This window comes from Rousettus aegyptiacus, unplaced genomic scaffold, assembly GCF_014176215.1.
Source record: "Rousettus aegyptiacus isolate mRouAeg1 unplaced genomic scaffold, mRouAeg1.p scaffold_m13_p_3, whole genome shotgun sequence".
In the NCBI taxonomy this organism is placed as follows: Eukaryota; Metazoa; Chordata; class Mammalia; order Chiroptera; family Pteropodidae; genus Rousettus; species Rousettus aegyptiacus.
Window position 1 is genome coordinate 61,855,597 of NW_023416306.1, and position 17,476 is coordinate 61,873,072.

Consider the following 17,476-nt stretch of genomic DNA (forward strand, 5'->3'; position numbering starts at 1 on the left):
GCTGTTCTCATATACATATCGATATAAAAAGATGAAGAAAAGTTGCCAGATTTAAGCCCTACTTCTGTGGGACTCTTTTAAGTGTTTTAATATGTTTTAGTTTGTTGAACATTGACACTAACTCTAGAAGTATTTCCACCTTGTTTTAACTTTGAGAATGCTGTGGCTCAGAGAGAAAGGTACGTGAATTTCTTGAGATCACACAATTGCTGGAAATCAATATTTAAACAATAATCTTATATTGCATATTAGAGGTAATCGGAAAGTTTCATATATTAGAAATTAGAATACAATTAGGTTTTAAAATAGACTTTGATCCGCAAATTAAATTCCCTTGTCTTCTTTTTATTGCTGCATGCTATTATTTTGCTTTGTTTTACTGATTTTTACCTATTGTTTATCTTAGATGTTCTGGATGAGAGATTCCTTGATCCACTTTCACCATTCAACCTGGTGAAGGAATTGTCCCAGGCTATTCTATTCTGGCCATTTGGTTATGTGTGCATGCCCAAGAGCCTGTGGTTTTGGTGAAAGGGATGCTCTCCACATTCTGGATGAAGTACACTTAATCGGAAGAAATGCAAATGGTGTTGGACAGTAGAGGAATTCTTGGCACATGTGTCTCATCTAAAAAAGGATGTGAGATTATAGTAGCAATACTAAAAGAGTGTGATAAAGGGAGAAATTGAGTAAACAAATTATTAAAGCATGTGTTTTACTATCTGAAATTGTATTATCTGTATTAATGAAAGTAAAGGATATGTCTGGTACAAATATGATGGAAAGAAGTTTTCAACAAATAGTTAAAGGATGATTAGCCAGCTAGAAGAAATCAATATAAAAAATCTGTTCAAATGTAGGCAGGGCTCTGACCAAGCCCAAGCTGGAGAGGAGCAAATCCAAATCGTGGTATGTAAGGAAAGGATGTGACACCTCTCCACATTTGGAGGCCTCCCTGTGCCATCAGCAATTCACACACTTCCTGGTGAAATACCTCAATGAAAAGATTGTGCTAATTATAGAAATTCCTCTCAAATTATACCAAAATGGATAAATAAATAAAATGTCACTAGCGCTCAGATAACAATGACACTATTTATTCACCTTCCTTAGCTTGTATCAGACCTCTGTTTTGCTACCCATGCAGAGGTTTTACTACAGTGTGAAAGAGGTGTCAAGATCTTTATTCCACGTGATGATGAGAATACACTACTAGTTAATAATGGTTGAAGTTAGATATTAGGAAAGAATCTGTGAGACTAAAATGGCACTATTGAGAGTTATTGAATTAATGTTAACAAGATTTTCCTGCTTACCATTGAGTTCCATTCCCAGATTGGCAGCTCTACCTGCCCCTAGAGTCCCGTAGCACGTGGAAGGTGTGATTCATAGGGAGGCTGTGGTCTGCCTCCACAGAATAGGACGTGAAGAGGAAACACATCTTTCTCTGTCCCTTTCATTGCTGGAACCTGTAGAGTCCTGAAGGTGGACACTTGGAGACTCTTTGTCTTTGTAATAGACAAGGGGTTAGGAAACAGGCCGTTGACATCATCTGAATCTACTGTTGCCAAGAAGTAGCCTTATTTGTAGCATGAAGGGACATCCCCAGGCTTGACAAGATTTCTGCCTAGAGCAGCAGCCAGCCCTCCAGTCTTGGTAACCGCCCTTGTCCCACGTGTCCACCAGGGGGCTGTGTACCCTGAGAGGAGTTGCTTGGCCCACCCAAAGTTGTATCCGCTTTCAGTTTCCTTTGAGCTGTAGCTACTATTACATCATGCTCCAGGGACTTTAAGGAGAGTCCCTCCTGCAGATGTTTCTGCAAAACCTAGAAATCTTATTTAACTCTGGCTTTCTACTTGTGATTTTCTGCTTTTTAGAAAAATCTTCTAAGCTGAAACCACAAGAGAGCAGGAAGCAGTTAGTCACGTGAATGGGCAGAGAGGTAAAGAGAATGAATGACTCTGTGGGGCTTTCTGCCTTGGAGAGAAAGGAAACTACTGTGATATGAAAATGTATCCTGGCTTGCTAGGAGGGAGGGAGAGCAGAGGTGTGCCAGAGGCTAGAATCCCTTTAACTAGCATGTTCTTTTGCCCTTTAGCTAGATGTTTATTTCCCTCTCTCAGATATTAATACAGGCCACCGTTTCTTCACTGAAAAACTAAGACACTTCTCTGAATGAGGAACTATTTGTGAGTCTTTCCTTGAATTCCTGACAGAATTCTGATTTTTTAGGCTGTGTCCTTTGGAAGTCAGTTACTGAAAAGTACAATATAGGGCCTAAGAATCTTATAGAAAGATGCAAATCCCATTCTCATATTTAGCTGTCTGAAGAAAAACAGGAAAATGCCTACCATATTTTAAGTCCTTTCTCTATGGAAAATGTGATACTAAGTGCCTTAAAATGCACGTGTTCATTTAACAGTCCTAAAATCTATATAAATATTTTGATTCCATATTATTGATGGAAAAACTATGGCTTAGAAAGATAAAGTGGGTTGCTCAACATCATACTTTATGTCCAAGCAGAATGGAATTGCAATGAAAAATCCTTTCTTGTGAGTTAAGGGTGACTTGTGTCTTTTCCCTTCTGGATTTCTGCTATAATTGTAAAATCTATTTATAGTCCCGAATTCTGTACAAGTCTCTCTTGCTCTACGGATTTCCATTGTTCATTTTATAGTTTCATTTGATTTTGGCCATTTTTTTTACCTTAATTATTGAGAAAGACATTACGTGATCCAGCTTCTCACCTTCTTTTTGTAGGAAGTCTGTTTGTCTTAATGTCCAAGATAATTTGCTTATCTTAGAATTCACATGCATTGTCATATTCATAAAATTAAGAAAAATTGCTAGTCATATTAAAAATAGCATATCATACATAGATTTTCAGAAATAAGATGTATTATAAAGTTACTGTAGTTAACCAATGTCACATGATGTAAGTTAAGTAACTTCGCTAATAAAGACAATAATTGCAGGAATCATTGTTTTCACAGCAGTAATTAGATATTTTGATGAAGGATTGAAAGAGTTATCTATTTCTGCCTAACAAATTAACAAAAACTAAGCAGCTCACTTATATACAAAGTAATATTACTAAGACATGATAAATTATCATTGTAGGAATTCAATAAATCATGATTTAAAGTAAATACAATATTAAACACATTAATATGATTTACTAATACATCCATTACACGAAATCATCCAGAAACTAATATACAACCCAAAAGGGAAAACAGATCACAGAAAGACATACCCACATTTTTTCCATTTCCCACACTCTTGCCTTTCCACATCAGATTCACTGTCTTTTCTTTTTTTCTTTACACTTTCATCGACTTCAGAAATGTTTTCTCCATCAAACCATTAAGGACACCAATGCCTTCCTTTTCCTGATGTGTTGGGCAGTTTCAATTTTCAGCTTCCATGAATCCACTGATGTTCTTCTAAGTATATCTATTTTCTTAAATGTACCCTTACCACCTTTCTGTCTTGTCCTTCTAATGTGCAGTTGACCTTCCTCTGTTCCTATATAGCTCTTCCCTCCTCTCCTATTAAAGGTTGATGGGCCTCAGAATTAAGTTTAAGTCTTCGTCTCACTCTACACTGTCCCCATACCCACACACATGACCACATGCATTTCTGGCTTTCTCTCATCACATATGGACCTCCAGCCATGGCCTTGTAAATTGAAACGTAGCTATCCAACTGTCAATGGACATTCGCACTTATATCGTTTACCAGTCAACTCTAGAGGATATCTACTGCTTTCATTTTTATTTCCTGGCATTTGTCACTCTAACTGTTGGCGAGAGAATGCATTTGTTTTTTTCTTTTTCTCACTGTAGCATTGAACAAAACTGATATTATTTTGATTATTGTTCTTAGGCTTCTTCCCCCACAAAAATGAAAGATATAAGAGAGCAGGAAATATATTTGTTTTGTTTACCTCTCTATCCTGAGGGCATCACACAGAATTGGCTTAGAGAAAGTCAATCATTATTTATCATTTGAATGTAAAATAATGAGTAAATGAATTGTGCCATCCATTCTTCAAATACAGCGACACAAGCAATCTTGGTGCTTCTTTTTAGAATAAACAAATGCAAGAAGTCCACAGTGGTAAATTTTTAATAAACACAAAAATAACAAAACGACTAAATAAAAAGAACATATTATATCATCACAATGTAAAGATGTACATGCATATTATATGAAAAAAATAATTTAAATATAATAAATGATAAATATATACATACATAAATAAATAAATAGCTATTTAAATAGATAGCAAAATAGATAAATCATCATGGACATCTATAGAGTTGAACATGACATCGATTGATGTTCCTGAAAACTTTTGACAAATTGATTCCCTTCATGTCATGATTACAGCAGGAACAAAACAAGAAGGTCTCTGACATGGCAAAGCAAGAGGAAGTGTGTCATTTAGTCAGTGAGCACCACGTCCATGCTGAACCGCTGTCAATCCTTACTCCTTGATCTTTCCTTCAAGTGTGTTGATAAAGCATAGGACCTCATGATCTCGGCTCTGACAATCTCCCAGGCACAAGGGCTGTGTTTCTTCTCCTGCAGATAGAGGGTGATTCTCTGGAAGTATCTCCTCACAGCCAGTGTGGAGTCCTCATCCAGCAGGGGAGTCTCCTCCACCCCCACCTCCCGCGTCTGACAGGCTTCCAGGTGGTTCAGCTGCTGATAGAGTCCAGTGCAGAATCTGCCTAGCAGGGTCTCATCCCAAGCTGTGGACGAGGCCTCTGTGCAGAAGAGGAGGAAGGTCTGTTGGGTCACCTCATGGACGACAGTGATGGCTTGAGCCTGCTGGAACTGGTTGCCACGAAACACCCCCTGGGGGAATCCAAAGTCTTCTCTGTCCTTGAGGCAGGAGAAAGGGGAGATTCTCCTCATTTGTCCCAGGAGCATCAGCGCCCTCTTGTTGACCAGGCTGTGGGTCTGAGGCAGGTCACAGCCCAGAGAGCAGATGGAGTAGCAACTGAGCACCACCACAGCCACCAGGAAGGAAAAAGGCAGGGCCATTGGGGATCTCGCAGGTGATGCCAGCTTGGCTGCACTGGATGAGACTGCCAACCTTGGCCTCTAGTCTCTGAAGACCTTCATGTGTCATATATAGGGAACATGTGAATTTTCGATTTCTGAAAGTTTCCCTTACTTTCTACTTCTGCTTTTGTTTTCCTTTATGCACTTTCTAAATGGGTTTAGAACACTGCTTCTCGATCATTTTTTTTTTTTCATGATTGGTCCTTACCCATGGAGTTTTTCAGATGTTTTCCTAATTGAACCATTAGGAACCTTAACACAGATATATGGTATAAGTATTTATGTAATGTATTTTTATCTATACTTTATACATAATAAACAAATTGTAAAGTTTACTCTCTTTATTTAGTGAAGAATTAAACATAACAAAACTTTTACGCTACAACGTAAATTTAAAAAGGTTGGCATTTAATGTAATATAATTTAAATGTCCATTTAATTAACATTTGACTTAACTTTAAATAAAGTAATTTACTTTACTCTTATAACTAAGTTTGCAGAATAGTAAGGTATCCCATTGCATGTGCAAATAAAAATGTATATAATCCTATAAAATAATACCCATGTATAGATATATCTTAAAATCATTCAAAATTGCTCAACATCATTGAAAAATTAAATTATTTTCTTAACATTTACTTTAGGTAAGTACTTAACTTTCAATATTGCTTCATATCAGAAAGTAATTTTTAACTTCACTGGCTGCTAGATATTTATCTGCGTATGTCAACAGTTGTTTCTGTTTAGACTTTGACATAATTATTGATGTGTTGACTGGCTTTAGGAGAGCTAAATAATAAAATATCAACTGCGTTGAATTCTCACTGTGCACGTCACAATGAGGCTCAAACATAAGCAACGTCCAGAAGGCAACCAATGGCTATTCATAAGTAAGCAAAAGCCACTTCTCACAAGAGGACTTTGAGATAGAGCACATGATGGAAGGAAAGATTCCAGTGAGCCATCAAGTCACCACAGGTTTGCACCATTGATCTTGCATACATTTTCTCTGTCTCCCTTGAACTCAATGTCAGTGCTTCTCATATGATACACAAGAAAACCCAAACCAAAAAATATATATTAAGGAAGACGATTCTGTTGGATAGGGTTGAGCTTTGGAGCACCACAAAACATCGTAATATCTAAGATTTGTTCACACTCATAAAAAATAATTTTGTACCCTTAGGAGCAACATTATACCCAACATGAATTCAAGATTCTGACAATACTATTTAGTTGAACCTTTCTTTGTATTTCAAATTTCCTAAAGTACTTTCAAGTTTCCAGTGAAGTCTATTCTTCTGAAACAAAAGAAAACTATCATTGGAAATGATCGAACTGCATAAATAGTAATTATTATTATGTAAAAACTTAACTTTCAGCTTTGATCCCAAAGTCTTTTTATTTTTATGAGAAGTTATGTTGTCTCAGCCCTCCAGATTCTTACTCCTTAAATGGTAGGTACGAGACCATCCTTGCTAAGTCAGCTCTCTAGTCACTGGACCCTGTTGGATTCACTGTGTCATGCTTGGCACCAGACCCAGGGCGATCACTCATGAAGTAAATTTCACTGAAGCAATTCCTCAGATTTTCTCTTTCTACTGGAAGCACTGGTGAAAAAATCAGCTATTTTGTTGCATCATGTCCATTTTTGCTATGATCGTAATAGACCATGGCTAGTATTTCCACTCTAGTCATACAGGTATCAATATCTACTGAGTTTCTTACTAAAGCCATGAGGATTCTAACTTTTAAGATGCATATGGCACTGGGCATTTAAATTGTTGGAACAGCAGCATAATGTGCAGTCTTTGCCTAGCACTGTATAATTCACAAATATGACTTCAACTTTAATTTGCTCTCTACTTTGTCGTGATATAAAAATAACCTGTGGGTATCACATAAAAGTCACCAATCTTTGGAGACCCCTCACAAAGATTGATAAAGATGATACGCTTTCTGTTATCTCCATCAATCACCTTGGACTACTGGGCTCCACTTCTTGATTTTCAATAATTCTGCATGTATAATAGGAACATTAGTTGGTCAAAAAACAAGAGTTTGGATTCTGAGTCCACAGTCTACGTTTTGTTTACCAATCTGCTCATTCTTCTTTATTGTCTACACATGGCTATATTCTCTCTTTGAGATACCAGGCATGTAGGCTTCGGTTACCTGCTATGGTCTGAATGTGTATGTGCCCACCAAATTTATATGCTGAAGTCTCAAGCCCCAAGTGATGGTATCATGTGGTGCGGCCCTTGGGAAATAATGACAGGTGAGGGTGGAGCCTCCTGAATGGAATTAGTGGCCTTATCAAAAATACCTGAGATATATTTGTCCCCTTCCTGCCATTTGAGGATACAGAAGAAGTCAGTAGAATGCAACCAGGAAGCAGGCTCTCACCAGAACCCAACCTTGCTGACACCCTGCTTTGAATTCCAGCCTCTAGAATGTGAGCAGGGAATGTCTGCTCCTTACAAGCTACTCAGTCTGTGTTATGTTGTTAATGGAGTTTGAATGGTCTAAGATATGACCTGACCCGTTTTCTCTTATAGTACATCCAGGAGTCTGGAAAATACCTAAAGAGAGGAAAATCCTTTTACCCAACTGTGTATACTAGGTATATAATCCAGTCCTTGTCATTTCAGGAGCTCATTCAACATTTATGAAGAGTATAATCAAGGTAATGGTAGAGGAAAGAACAACACCAACATCTATTAGATAGTTATGAATCGAGAGAAAAGTAGATCTAAAGATACCTTGTAAACTATTTCTAATCCTACGAAGGAAGTTATGATTGTATATTGTGTAGAGTAGTACTTAAAAACATTTTTGGTTGCAGATATATTTTCTTCAAGTTTCTATTTTCAATATTTGGGATATCAGGATGAGAATCATAGGCCTGGTCATAAATGGAAGACTTGCCCTCCACTTTGAGATCAGTGATCCTCAAGGGCCTGCAAAGAGCAACTTGACCATACTTCCTTGTCTCCATCAGTGTGTTGTGAGACATAGTCTCAACATTTGTGGAGCCACTTTTCAACTTTTTAGCCTGTGCCTTTGGGAATCCACCTGAATGCTTCCTTCAAAAGATCAATGATGTTGTGAATTCTAACTAGTTACACTCATGTTATCTCCTGCAAAGTTTAATTTCTGAGAAAAGACTTTTGGTACTTGTTTTTGGGGTTGTTGATAAAGACACACACTGTTTTTGTTTTGTTTTGTTTTGTTTTATTTTTTTCTTTTATCACCTAAAAGAGCAATGGTACAAATAGCATAAAAATAAAGAGTGGTCTTGTTCAGTGAACTTGTCTCTTCTTCCATTAATCGCCAGATTAGCGTCTATTGCTCAACTTCTTTGCACTTTAGCATCTCTTGAAATCAATTCAGTTAAGTCAATGTGAACATAACTGTTAATGCTCTGTATGGTCGTTGTTTTATAAAGTATTTCATATGCTCTATCATAATGGTACCACAGACAAATTTGGCATCACATGTTGAATACAGCAGTGTAATAAGGTAGAAAGGACCCATTGCTTTGATTCCTATTAGCAGAACAGCCAACCAAAAGAGTCATCTGATCGGGAATGCTTGCATTGTGCTCTTACACAAAGAAAAAATAAATTTATATAATGATCAAAGTATGGATAGTTTTCTGGATAGTATTCTGTTATTCATTTAGAACAGCTAGCATTAACTTAATTGACAGATATCTTTAACTAAATACCATCCTGAAGATCCTTTCCATAAAACAACACGATTTTACACTTTGAAACTGCCACATACTCTTCTACAATTTCTCGTGTCTCCATGCCAATCTTAAATAATTTTTTACTTTTACATTACAGAAACATCTTTCACAGAACTCCACATTTACTGTATTGTTTAAAAGAAAAGTTAGTGCTGTGTACAAGCAGTTGAGGATATTTAATAGGTTAGATTTTTTTTAACTTTCTTATAACAGAAAGAGAAGTATACAAATTAACTGTTGGTGTTCAGCATTTTCTATAGACTGAATGGAATTTGCCTTTTTTTTTTTTTTTTTGCACAAAACTCCCTTCCTTTGTAAGACTTTCCGGAACTTGCAAATGCAAGGTGATTTCATGTCTTTAAAATGTTAATCTTTTGTTCATCATAGATGTTTTGGCACTAATTTTTGATTTTAGTATTGCATTAAAATATTACCTCGATTACTTATATTTGGTGCCTTCTCAAATTCTGTGCTTGAGAGAAGGACTCACTTACTTTATCCCACTGCTAACACAGGAAACAGCTTTTGAATTAGAGTGTTGTGATCTGTGGTTAAAAATCTAAGAATATCTCATTTCCTATCATCCAACTCTCACCTTTTAATTTTTTTTTTACTATTTTCCTGGTCTTCACAACTTTTTAATTTAATATATGCCTTAACATAATATCACCACAGAGAATCTGAATGTAGAGACGAGGGAAGGGATTATTTTACTCATATTTATGATTCACAAAAGAGCCATATTTTTGGTCAGACAACTTTTCTCCACAATGGTTCTCTACAAAGAGCTTTAAGTGGGCTGGAAGGTTCCTATTCAAATGTGCCAGACACTGATCTATGATTGGAAATGGAGGCTCTGTTTCATCACACTCCTACAGACAATCCCCACTCCCAGAGTTTTCGTTTGGGGAGACCACAACATGAACACCCCTGAGACTGTTAAAGAAGCTGCACTCAAAGCTCCTCTTGCCTTGGCTTGACTGAACATGGACTGTTCAGATTATCGTGTTACATTAATACGAAAGGCAGCTGTCCTTCACTATGTTCAGATTCTCAGCCTGTCATTTGCAAATTTTATTCTATTTGATCTTTACAGTTTCCCGTGTGACCACTACTGAAGTCGTCTCAGTGTTTTAGAAGAGGAAATGAAAATCTGATGTCATTTAAACTCAGGAGCCATAATAAAGAATTTATACAACTGAACAACAAAAACACAAGTAATCCAATTAAAAAATGGGCAGAAGACCTGAACAGATACTTCTCCAAAGAGGAAAAACAGATGGCTAATAGACATATGAAAAGATGCTCAAGGTCGCTAATCATCAGAAAAATGAAAATTAAAACCACAATAAGATATCACTTCAAGGCTGTCAGAATGGCTATCATCAATAAATCAAAAAACAACAAGTGTTGGTGAGAATGCGAAGAAAAAGGTACCCTCATACACTGTTGGTGGGATTGTAAATTGAAACAGCCACTATGGAAAACAGTATGGAGGTTTCTTAAAAAATTAAAAATTAAAAATGGATATGCCTTTCAACCCAACTATTGCACTGCTGGGTACTTATCCAAAGAAAACCAAAACAATAATTCATAAAGATCTATATAGGTACTCCAATATTTATAGCAACACAGTTTACAATAGTCAAGATATGGAAGCAACCCAAATGCCCATTGACAGACAATTGGATAAAGAAATTATGGTTCATATATACAATGGAATATTACTCAGTCATTAAAAAAATGAAATCCTACCATTCGCAATGATATGGATAGACCTAGAGGTTATTATGATGAGTGAAATAAGTCAGAGAAAGACAAATACCATATGATTTCACTTATATGTAAAATCTAAGGAACAAAAAGAACAAACTAATCAAAAACGGACTCACAAATATAGTGGACAATTTGGGGATGGGTATATGGGAGAGGGGTTAAAGGGCTGGGAGAATGGGGTGAAGGGTTAAAAAAGTAGGAATTAGTAGTTGATAGCTGGTCACAGGGAGGAAGAACACAGCAGAGGGAATGTAGTTAGCATTAATATGATGGCTAGGTGGAGGGTCAGGGGAGGGAGGGAGCAACTGGGAGGGGGATCGTTTTATGAACTATATAGATGTCTAACCAATGTACTGTATACTTGAAACTAATATGAATAAATAAATTTAAAAAAAAAATTCAGGAGCCAGATTTTTGTCAGAAAGTGAAGCTTTCCATTGTCTTCCAATCCTTCTTTTTCATTATTTCTAAGTACTTGCTCTTAGCAGCATTGAGCATGTTGGTGCTTCATTAATCCTCATTATATCTTTAATGTCTGTTTCCCCTGGTCCCTAGAGGGCAGTCATCATTCCTCTCTTACTTTTTCTAAATCCACATTGGGAAGCAATATATCACATTGTGCAGTCAACATATTTGGGGAAACAGAAGGAAGAGAACTATATGAGTTTAACCCTTTAGTGTTCAGTTTTATGCAGCTCTTATCTGCAGACTGCATCAGAAAACATGAGCTATGGCTCCTGTAAAGAAGTGTGGATGAATTGATATCTAGTGCATTAGCCCCTTAAAAGGAAAATGCACAGAGGTGAGACCACTTCAATTCCAGTGCAATTTACGAAGGGTTGCAATGGAGTCCAGGGTCAAATCTCTAAGTACTCTTATTAGAATTAAAAACAGATAGATTTGAGATGTGGGTGTTTATTTCAATGTTGGTCTCATCTTGGTGAGCACATCTTATTGAATTGAGACCTTTGTCATTTTCCATTCATGAGTTTGATTTCCATTGTAATAATAAAACAAAAGAAGTATTGATATTATGACATTATGAAGCCCACAAATAGAAGAGAGTTGGGGAAAAAGTATAAACAACATAGAGATAAATACAGAAAATGATAATCCTGGCCTATCAGAGGATCTCATTTGCAAGAAGGTGCTCAGAGCAGCAGCTAAAGGCTCCCACAGCCGGTCATTTATTTCACCCAGCTCACCAGGAGCCCGCCTACCTCTTCACTGATGACACCGAGAATGATGTTCTCCAGCTCTGTCTGTACCCTTAGCTGAGACCTGGCCCAGAATCATGGCCTCCCAAAGCAGGAGACCTTCACAGTTATGCACCACATGGGGGAGATCTTGCTTGTTTTCCAGGCTTAAGGACAAGAATGTTTGCAGGTTTCCCCAGAGGGAGCTGGATGGCAGCCAATTCCAGATCTCAGGCCACCTCTTTCTGCATATGATGATCCAGAAGATCTTCAACCTCTCCACCACAAACAGTTGAAATTCCTCACTGGATCTGATCTGCAGCTGGAAGATCTGGAGACCAGTTTGGTGCAGGAGATGGGGAGGAAAAGACCATCCAGGGCAATGGGGACTCCAGCCAGGCTGTGAAGAGATATTTGCAAAGAGCTGCGTCTAACTGAAAAAGAAACTATACAGCTGCTGTGCCTGTCACATTATCAGCCTGGAAGTTAACAAATGAAAATCATAGAAAACCCAGGAAGTTGGAAAGGATACTTAGACCCAATCTTTCATGGTTGAGTCTTATCTATGTATAAGTCTTATATACTTATAAACCTCAAGCTTATAAATATTCACTCAGTTCAAAGAGTTTTTTCTACTCAATTGTAAAATGCATTGAATCATTTTGGCTGATTGCTTTTCAAAAAAAAAAAAAAAGAGGAAACAACTTTTGAATCAAGAGAAAGTACATTTTTAATTTATAATAGAATTTTTCTATGATGATTATTGTATTTACAAAATTTGTTCTTCATATTATTTTGTAGTCAACTTGGTCTTCTGCTTTCATTCTCTTAAGGGTGTAAAACTTATATTTTAAATATTAGACCTTATTCATACTCTAAAAGAGATACAAAGTGTCATAATACTTTAATCTGCCTTCACATCCAAAGGGAACAAGAATAGTTTTATTGATTTCATTAATTCCTAAAATACTTTGAAATATCTCTGCTCTGAGTAATTTACTTGTGTTTGTCAATATATTGGTAAAGAAAACAAAGATATAACTTTCTTTAATGGGGCACTCTGGCAGAGAAGACAAGCCTTAAAGAGTAAGTAATCAAGTGGAATCCTTCCTAGGGTCATGAAGTGTCGGGAGCCATTTTGAGAAGCCATTATGAGGCACCGAAGAAGTCACGTAGCTAAAAGCCATGGTATGCCTGATGAGTTTAATACAATGGTCACCTTGGTAAGCCTCATAAAGTCACCTTTTAAGGTAATGGAATGTTATACTACCATGGAAATAAGAACGTGTAGGATCTTATGTAATTGACAAGCATTGTTTTAAATATATATCGTGTGCTTTGCTATGGTAACATGGTGATTGATTATGGTATTCAAAAATCACATAAAAAGGCTATGCTAAATAAACTCGGGGCTGCAGCTCTGACTGTATGTCCTCCCGGAAAGATCTTTTCTGTCTTCTCTTTTTTCCCTTAGGCTTCACGCCCCTCTTTCAGGTACTGATCGACTTTAGCCGGCTGGCTCCGGCAATGAAGGAGACACTATGACAGATTATAGCATCAGTTTTACTTATACTCTCTTGCAGATACTATGTTTAATGGTTGTTGACTCATGTTTCAGTTGTTGCATGAACTAGAAACTAAAGTGAAATAAAGATTCATGAAATTTAAATTTCAACAAGTAGGTAGTGAGTATAGTCTCTATTTGTTGGTACTGTGGTGGGTGCTGGATACAAGGCAAAAAGTAGACACTTTGTCTGCTATCACAGAGCTTCTTCCAGTCTGGTGGGGATGTGGGTAATTGCGCATAGAGGCTGTGACAGAGAAAGCACAGGATACTGGGAGCATATAAGGCTCGTATCATTCAGGGAAAGCTTCCAGAGCAATTAACTGCTAAGCTGGCATCCCGACGATCTGTAGGAGTTAGCCAATAAATGCATAATGGTCAATTTTGGACATGTTAAGTGCAGGTATTCTAGGGTGACAGGTAGAAATAGGATTTGCAGATAATGACTAATGTTTAGAGATATGATTCTGGCTAAAGATGTGTGGAAGTTGTGTCATAGAGATGGCATTTATAACTATTTGGGAGGTTGAGACTGTATGTGCAGAGAGAATGACATGTGGCACCTAGCTTTGAATTTTGAGGAACTCCGAATTTCCTAAGATTAGAGCGGGTAGTCAAAAAGGAAAGAGAGGAGGAAGAGCAGAAAAGCAGAAGATGGTGTCATAGAAACCAGATGAAGGTCAGACTGAATGAAGGATGTGGTCAAAATTGTCAGATGCTTCTGAGATGTTGGCCATGGTGGATTGACAGTGATTTCTTGTCTCCGTAAGACATAGGTTATTGTGAACCTTGGCTGAACAGTTTCAGGAGAACAGGCCTGCCAAAGGGACATTACAGTGAGTTGGGAAATGAGCTGTATGTGAAGTAGTAGGGACAGATATTGCAGAGAACATTTAAGAAGTTAGGATATGAGCAAAATGACAGGAGCAAGACAATATACGTGAATTTCAGTATCGCGAGAGTCACAGGGTTGAGGAATGGTCATGTTTAGGATGGAGAAAATGAAAATTAAGCACATTACTGTTGATTCAATTTAGCCAGTAAAAGGGAGGGTGTTGATATAGGCAGGACTGGAAGTAAATGATAAAGCATGAGCATCTTACTAAAGCCCCCTCCCTCTGGTTTCCTTTCCAGGGAATCACTCTCAAAAACTAAGCCTTCTGGAATTGTCCCTTTGGTGTCACAGAGATTTTGCCTTTAGGGCAATGTAGCATGATGAGGCTTGGGATGAGTAAGAGAAATTTTGTTTTATAAAGTATAAAAAAGATAAAAGGACCAAATGTGAAAATGGAAGAGGGCATGGAAACAGGCCAAACTTCCTTCTTTCTTCTCAGGCAGATTAGTTTTTCTAGAATGTCTATCAATGTTGAGGATATAAAAATATGTTCTTTAAATTCATGTGCTTGTATACCCCTGGATATTAATCATGTATCCGCAGGGATATCAATGTCTAGGTTTGAATACTATTGTATAATGGAAGCCAGTATTCTGTGGTTTCACTGGTCTTTACTTACCTAGTTTCTCTTTCCTTTGCACCACAAATAAGAAAATCAAAACAGTGATTTTGGAAGTTTTAAGACATTGTTTCCCTCAAAAGGACAACACAAAAAATTTTTAAACAATTTTTATTCTTTATTTTTTGAAAAAAAATTGATGGCCATTTCATCAATTGTTCTCTAACCATGGTCTTGTCTAAATATTTGCATCAACCATTTCTTTAATCAATACCCAATCATAAAGGGTGCAGTGAAAATAGCTACTTGTTGCATTTCATGTACCAGTGAAAGACAGTGAGGTTCAGTATTTCAAAAGTCAAAATATTTTTCCTTAATTCCTGAATTTTCCCGTCATGGATAACTGGAGAGCCAGACTGAATAGTTAGACAACTCTTTCCCTAATCTTTGAGCCCAATTATTTAATGCCTTCAAATGTATCTGTACACATGTGATATATGGAAGTTTTTGTGAAATCTGTTCGTGATTTTTCTCATCTGGAGAAGGATGTAGATTAATTTTTTAAAAACTGAAGTGAACATTTTGCCTCGTATGATTAAATAAATGTTATGACTAAATTAAATTAGGATTTTACATTATGTTTTGGTTCATGATTTATCATGAGTTAGAGTTTTTATGGATTATGGATTCATTTCTGGAAGAATGTTTTGACTTTTAAGTGATAAACTACACTTCCCAAACAAGATAAAGAGGTTTGACTCAGTCGAAATAAGACCTTCTGCCCATCCACACTTAAGCAGACTCTGCTGACTGGCTCTTGGGTTAAATGAAGCAAAGAATGATAAACCTGTATCTCTATATTAACAGTTTTCTGGAAGATGGACCAGTAAAGAGACAGAATACTCTCTGGACTTACAATTGGAAAGGGGGCTGTACATGATGACACCTCTGAGCTCAGGTCCCAGACCTTGGCTGCTATCATAAGCTTTATACTCATCTTGTTCTAAGACTGCATGAAATATTACCTTGTTCCTTCAGTTCTATCTAGAAATGTGGGGCTATGTGCGCTCTAGATACCCTTCAGGAGGCACTATTAAGAGGTCACCTGTTTTCAGTTATATTCCATTCTGAGGGAAAGAATGCCTAATGTGAGAATATTTTGCTCTGAGTGTTTTGGAGAATGAGGAAATGGGTAAGTATGCTACTCTTACAGTTCTCATGCCAAGAAACAGGCTTTCTTTGAGCCCATGGACAGTACTAAAAAGAATTGATCAGCTGGTCCAGAAGTCATTGTGTATCACATGTATATGTGCTTATGTGTATTGCTGTTTGGGCTAGATTAGAGCTATGTGGTTATAGTAGTGATCTGATTTTAGCATCTACATGGGGAAACCAATATAAAAAACTCTTAGAACATTATGTTTGTCAGATTTACTTACACCTGGATATATTGCATATTACATTCTGTCATTGAAAAGATTTACTCTGTCTTAATGATGAGGCTCTCTGCTAAAAAACAAAAACAGTAATGGGGAATCCACTCCAAAAATAAAAATACCATATAGTGGATGTGAATACTTAAAATCTGGATGAAATGTTACAGATTTTTGATAATATTCAAATTATATTAATTTATCAATAAAATACAGGGCAGAACAATTTTAATCTGTATTTTTGTTATCAAAAAAATGTTCTTTGATTACCTGATCCACTATGTACACCAAAAGTTAGCATAGGTTTTTTTCATATTTATGTAACTTGAGTATGATCTGAAGACTTTGAACTTTCATATATGCTATAACAATTTCTGCTGGGTTTACTGTTTCGTTTAAAAGAGTTACATTTTTGGAATCTATCTAAAAGACTTAATTTCAACCAGTAGATGGCAGAATAACATCAGCTTCTTAGAAAGTGGTTGTTCAGAGACTGTTCCCAAGAAAATAGAGAAACTATCATTAATTCATTTGGTTAAGGAAGTCAACTTCGACAGTTTTGCAGTAGGCAGTCATCTTTAATTACTATCTAAGTCTTTTTGTTTTAACCATCATTCAGCCATTCAAATATACACTTAACAATAGATAGTAGAGACATAAATAATGTATCAAAAATCAAGAGTGGAAAGAATTCAAAACAATTCCGTTTTTAAAGGAAATTTATGGAACATCTGATGGGATCACATTAGGAAACATGTATCATGCTGAGATGACCATTTTATGGCTTACTTTTTTTTATTATTAACTCCAGAAATACAATGAATGCCCAAAATGTATGAAATTTGGAAGATAATCTTTTACTGTTCTTGCCAAATTGCTTTCTAAACTATGCAGACTAATAATGTACTCAGCAATATGAGTACTTACGAACCCAACAATTGGGGAAAACTAAAAAACTCTTCTGAAGTATCTGAAAAGAGAAAAATTAAACTGCCACCTCAATAAACTTTAAGTATTTGTGATGAAAATATGAATCTCTCACTTTAAGACACTCAGTTAATGAGGAATAGAAAATATTTCGGGATCGAGAATATCTCTTTAACAAAGAAATTCTAATACTAGAATTATCCTTATAAAAATTTCCTATTAGATACAATGTCTATGTCACTGTAATTTTGCTGAAGTATGAACCAATGCTTTAAGAAATAATAAGAAACAAG

At 36.5% G+C, this 17,476-nt stretch overlaps 1 protein-coding gene across 1 annotated transcript; it reads right to left on the reverse strand.

Moving 5' to 3' along the window:
• Positions 1–4,488: 4,488 nt before the first annotated feature.
• LOC107518587 (interferon alpha-4-like) lies at positions 4,489–5,058 on the reverse strand. Its single transcript, XM_016160415.1, has one exon. The coding sequence runs from the start codon at positions 5,056–5,058 to the stop codon at positions 4,489–4,491; it is 570 nt and encodes a 189-aa protein (XP_016015901.1).
• Between the last annotated feature and the right edge of the window lie 12,418 nt (positions 5,059–17,476).

Bases quoted from the DNA above. Each gene is read 5' to 3' on its own strand.
- LOC107518587 (XM_016160415.1), bottom strand. From the start codon at position 5,058: ATGGCCCTGCCTTTTTCCTTCCTGGTGGCTGTGGTGGTGCTCAGTTGC.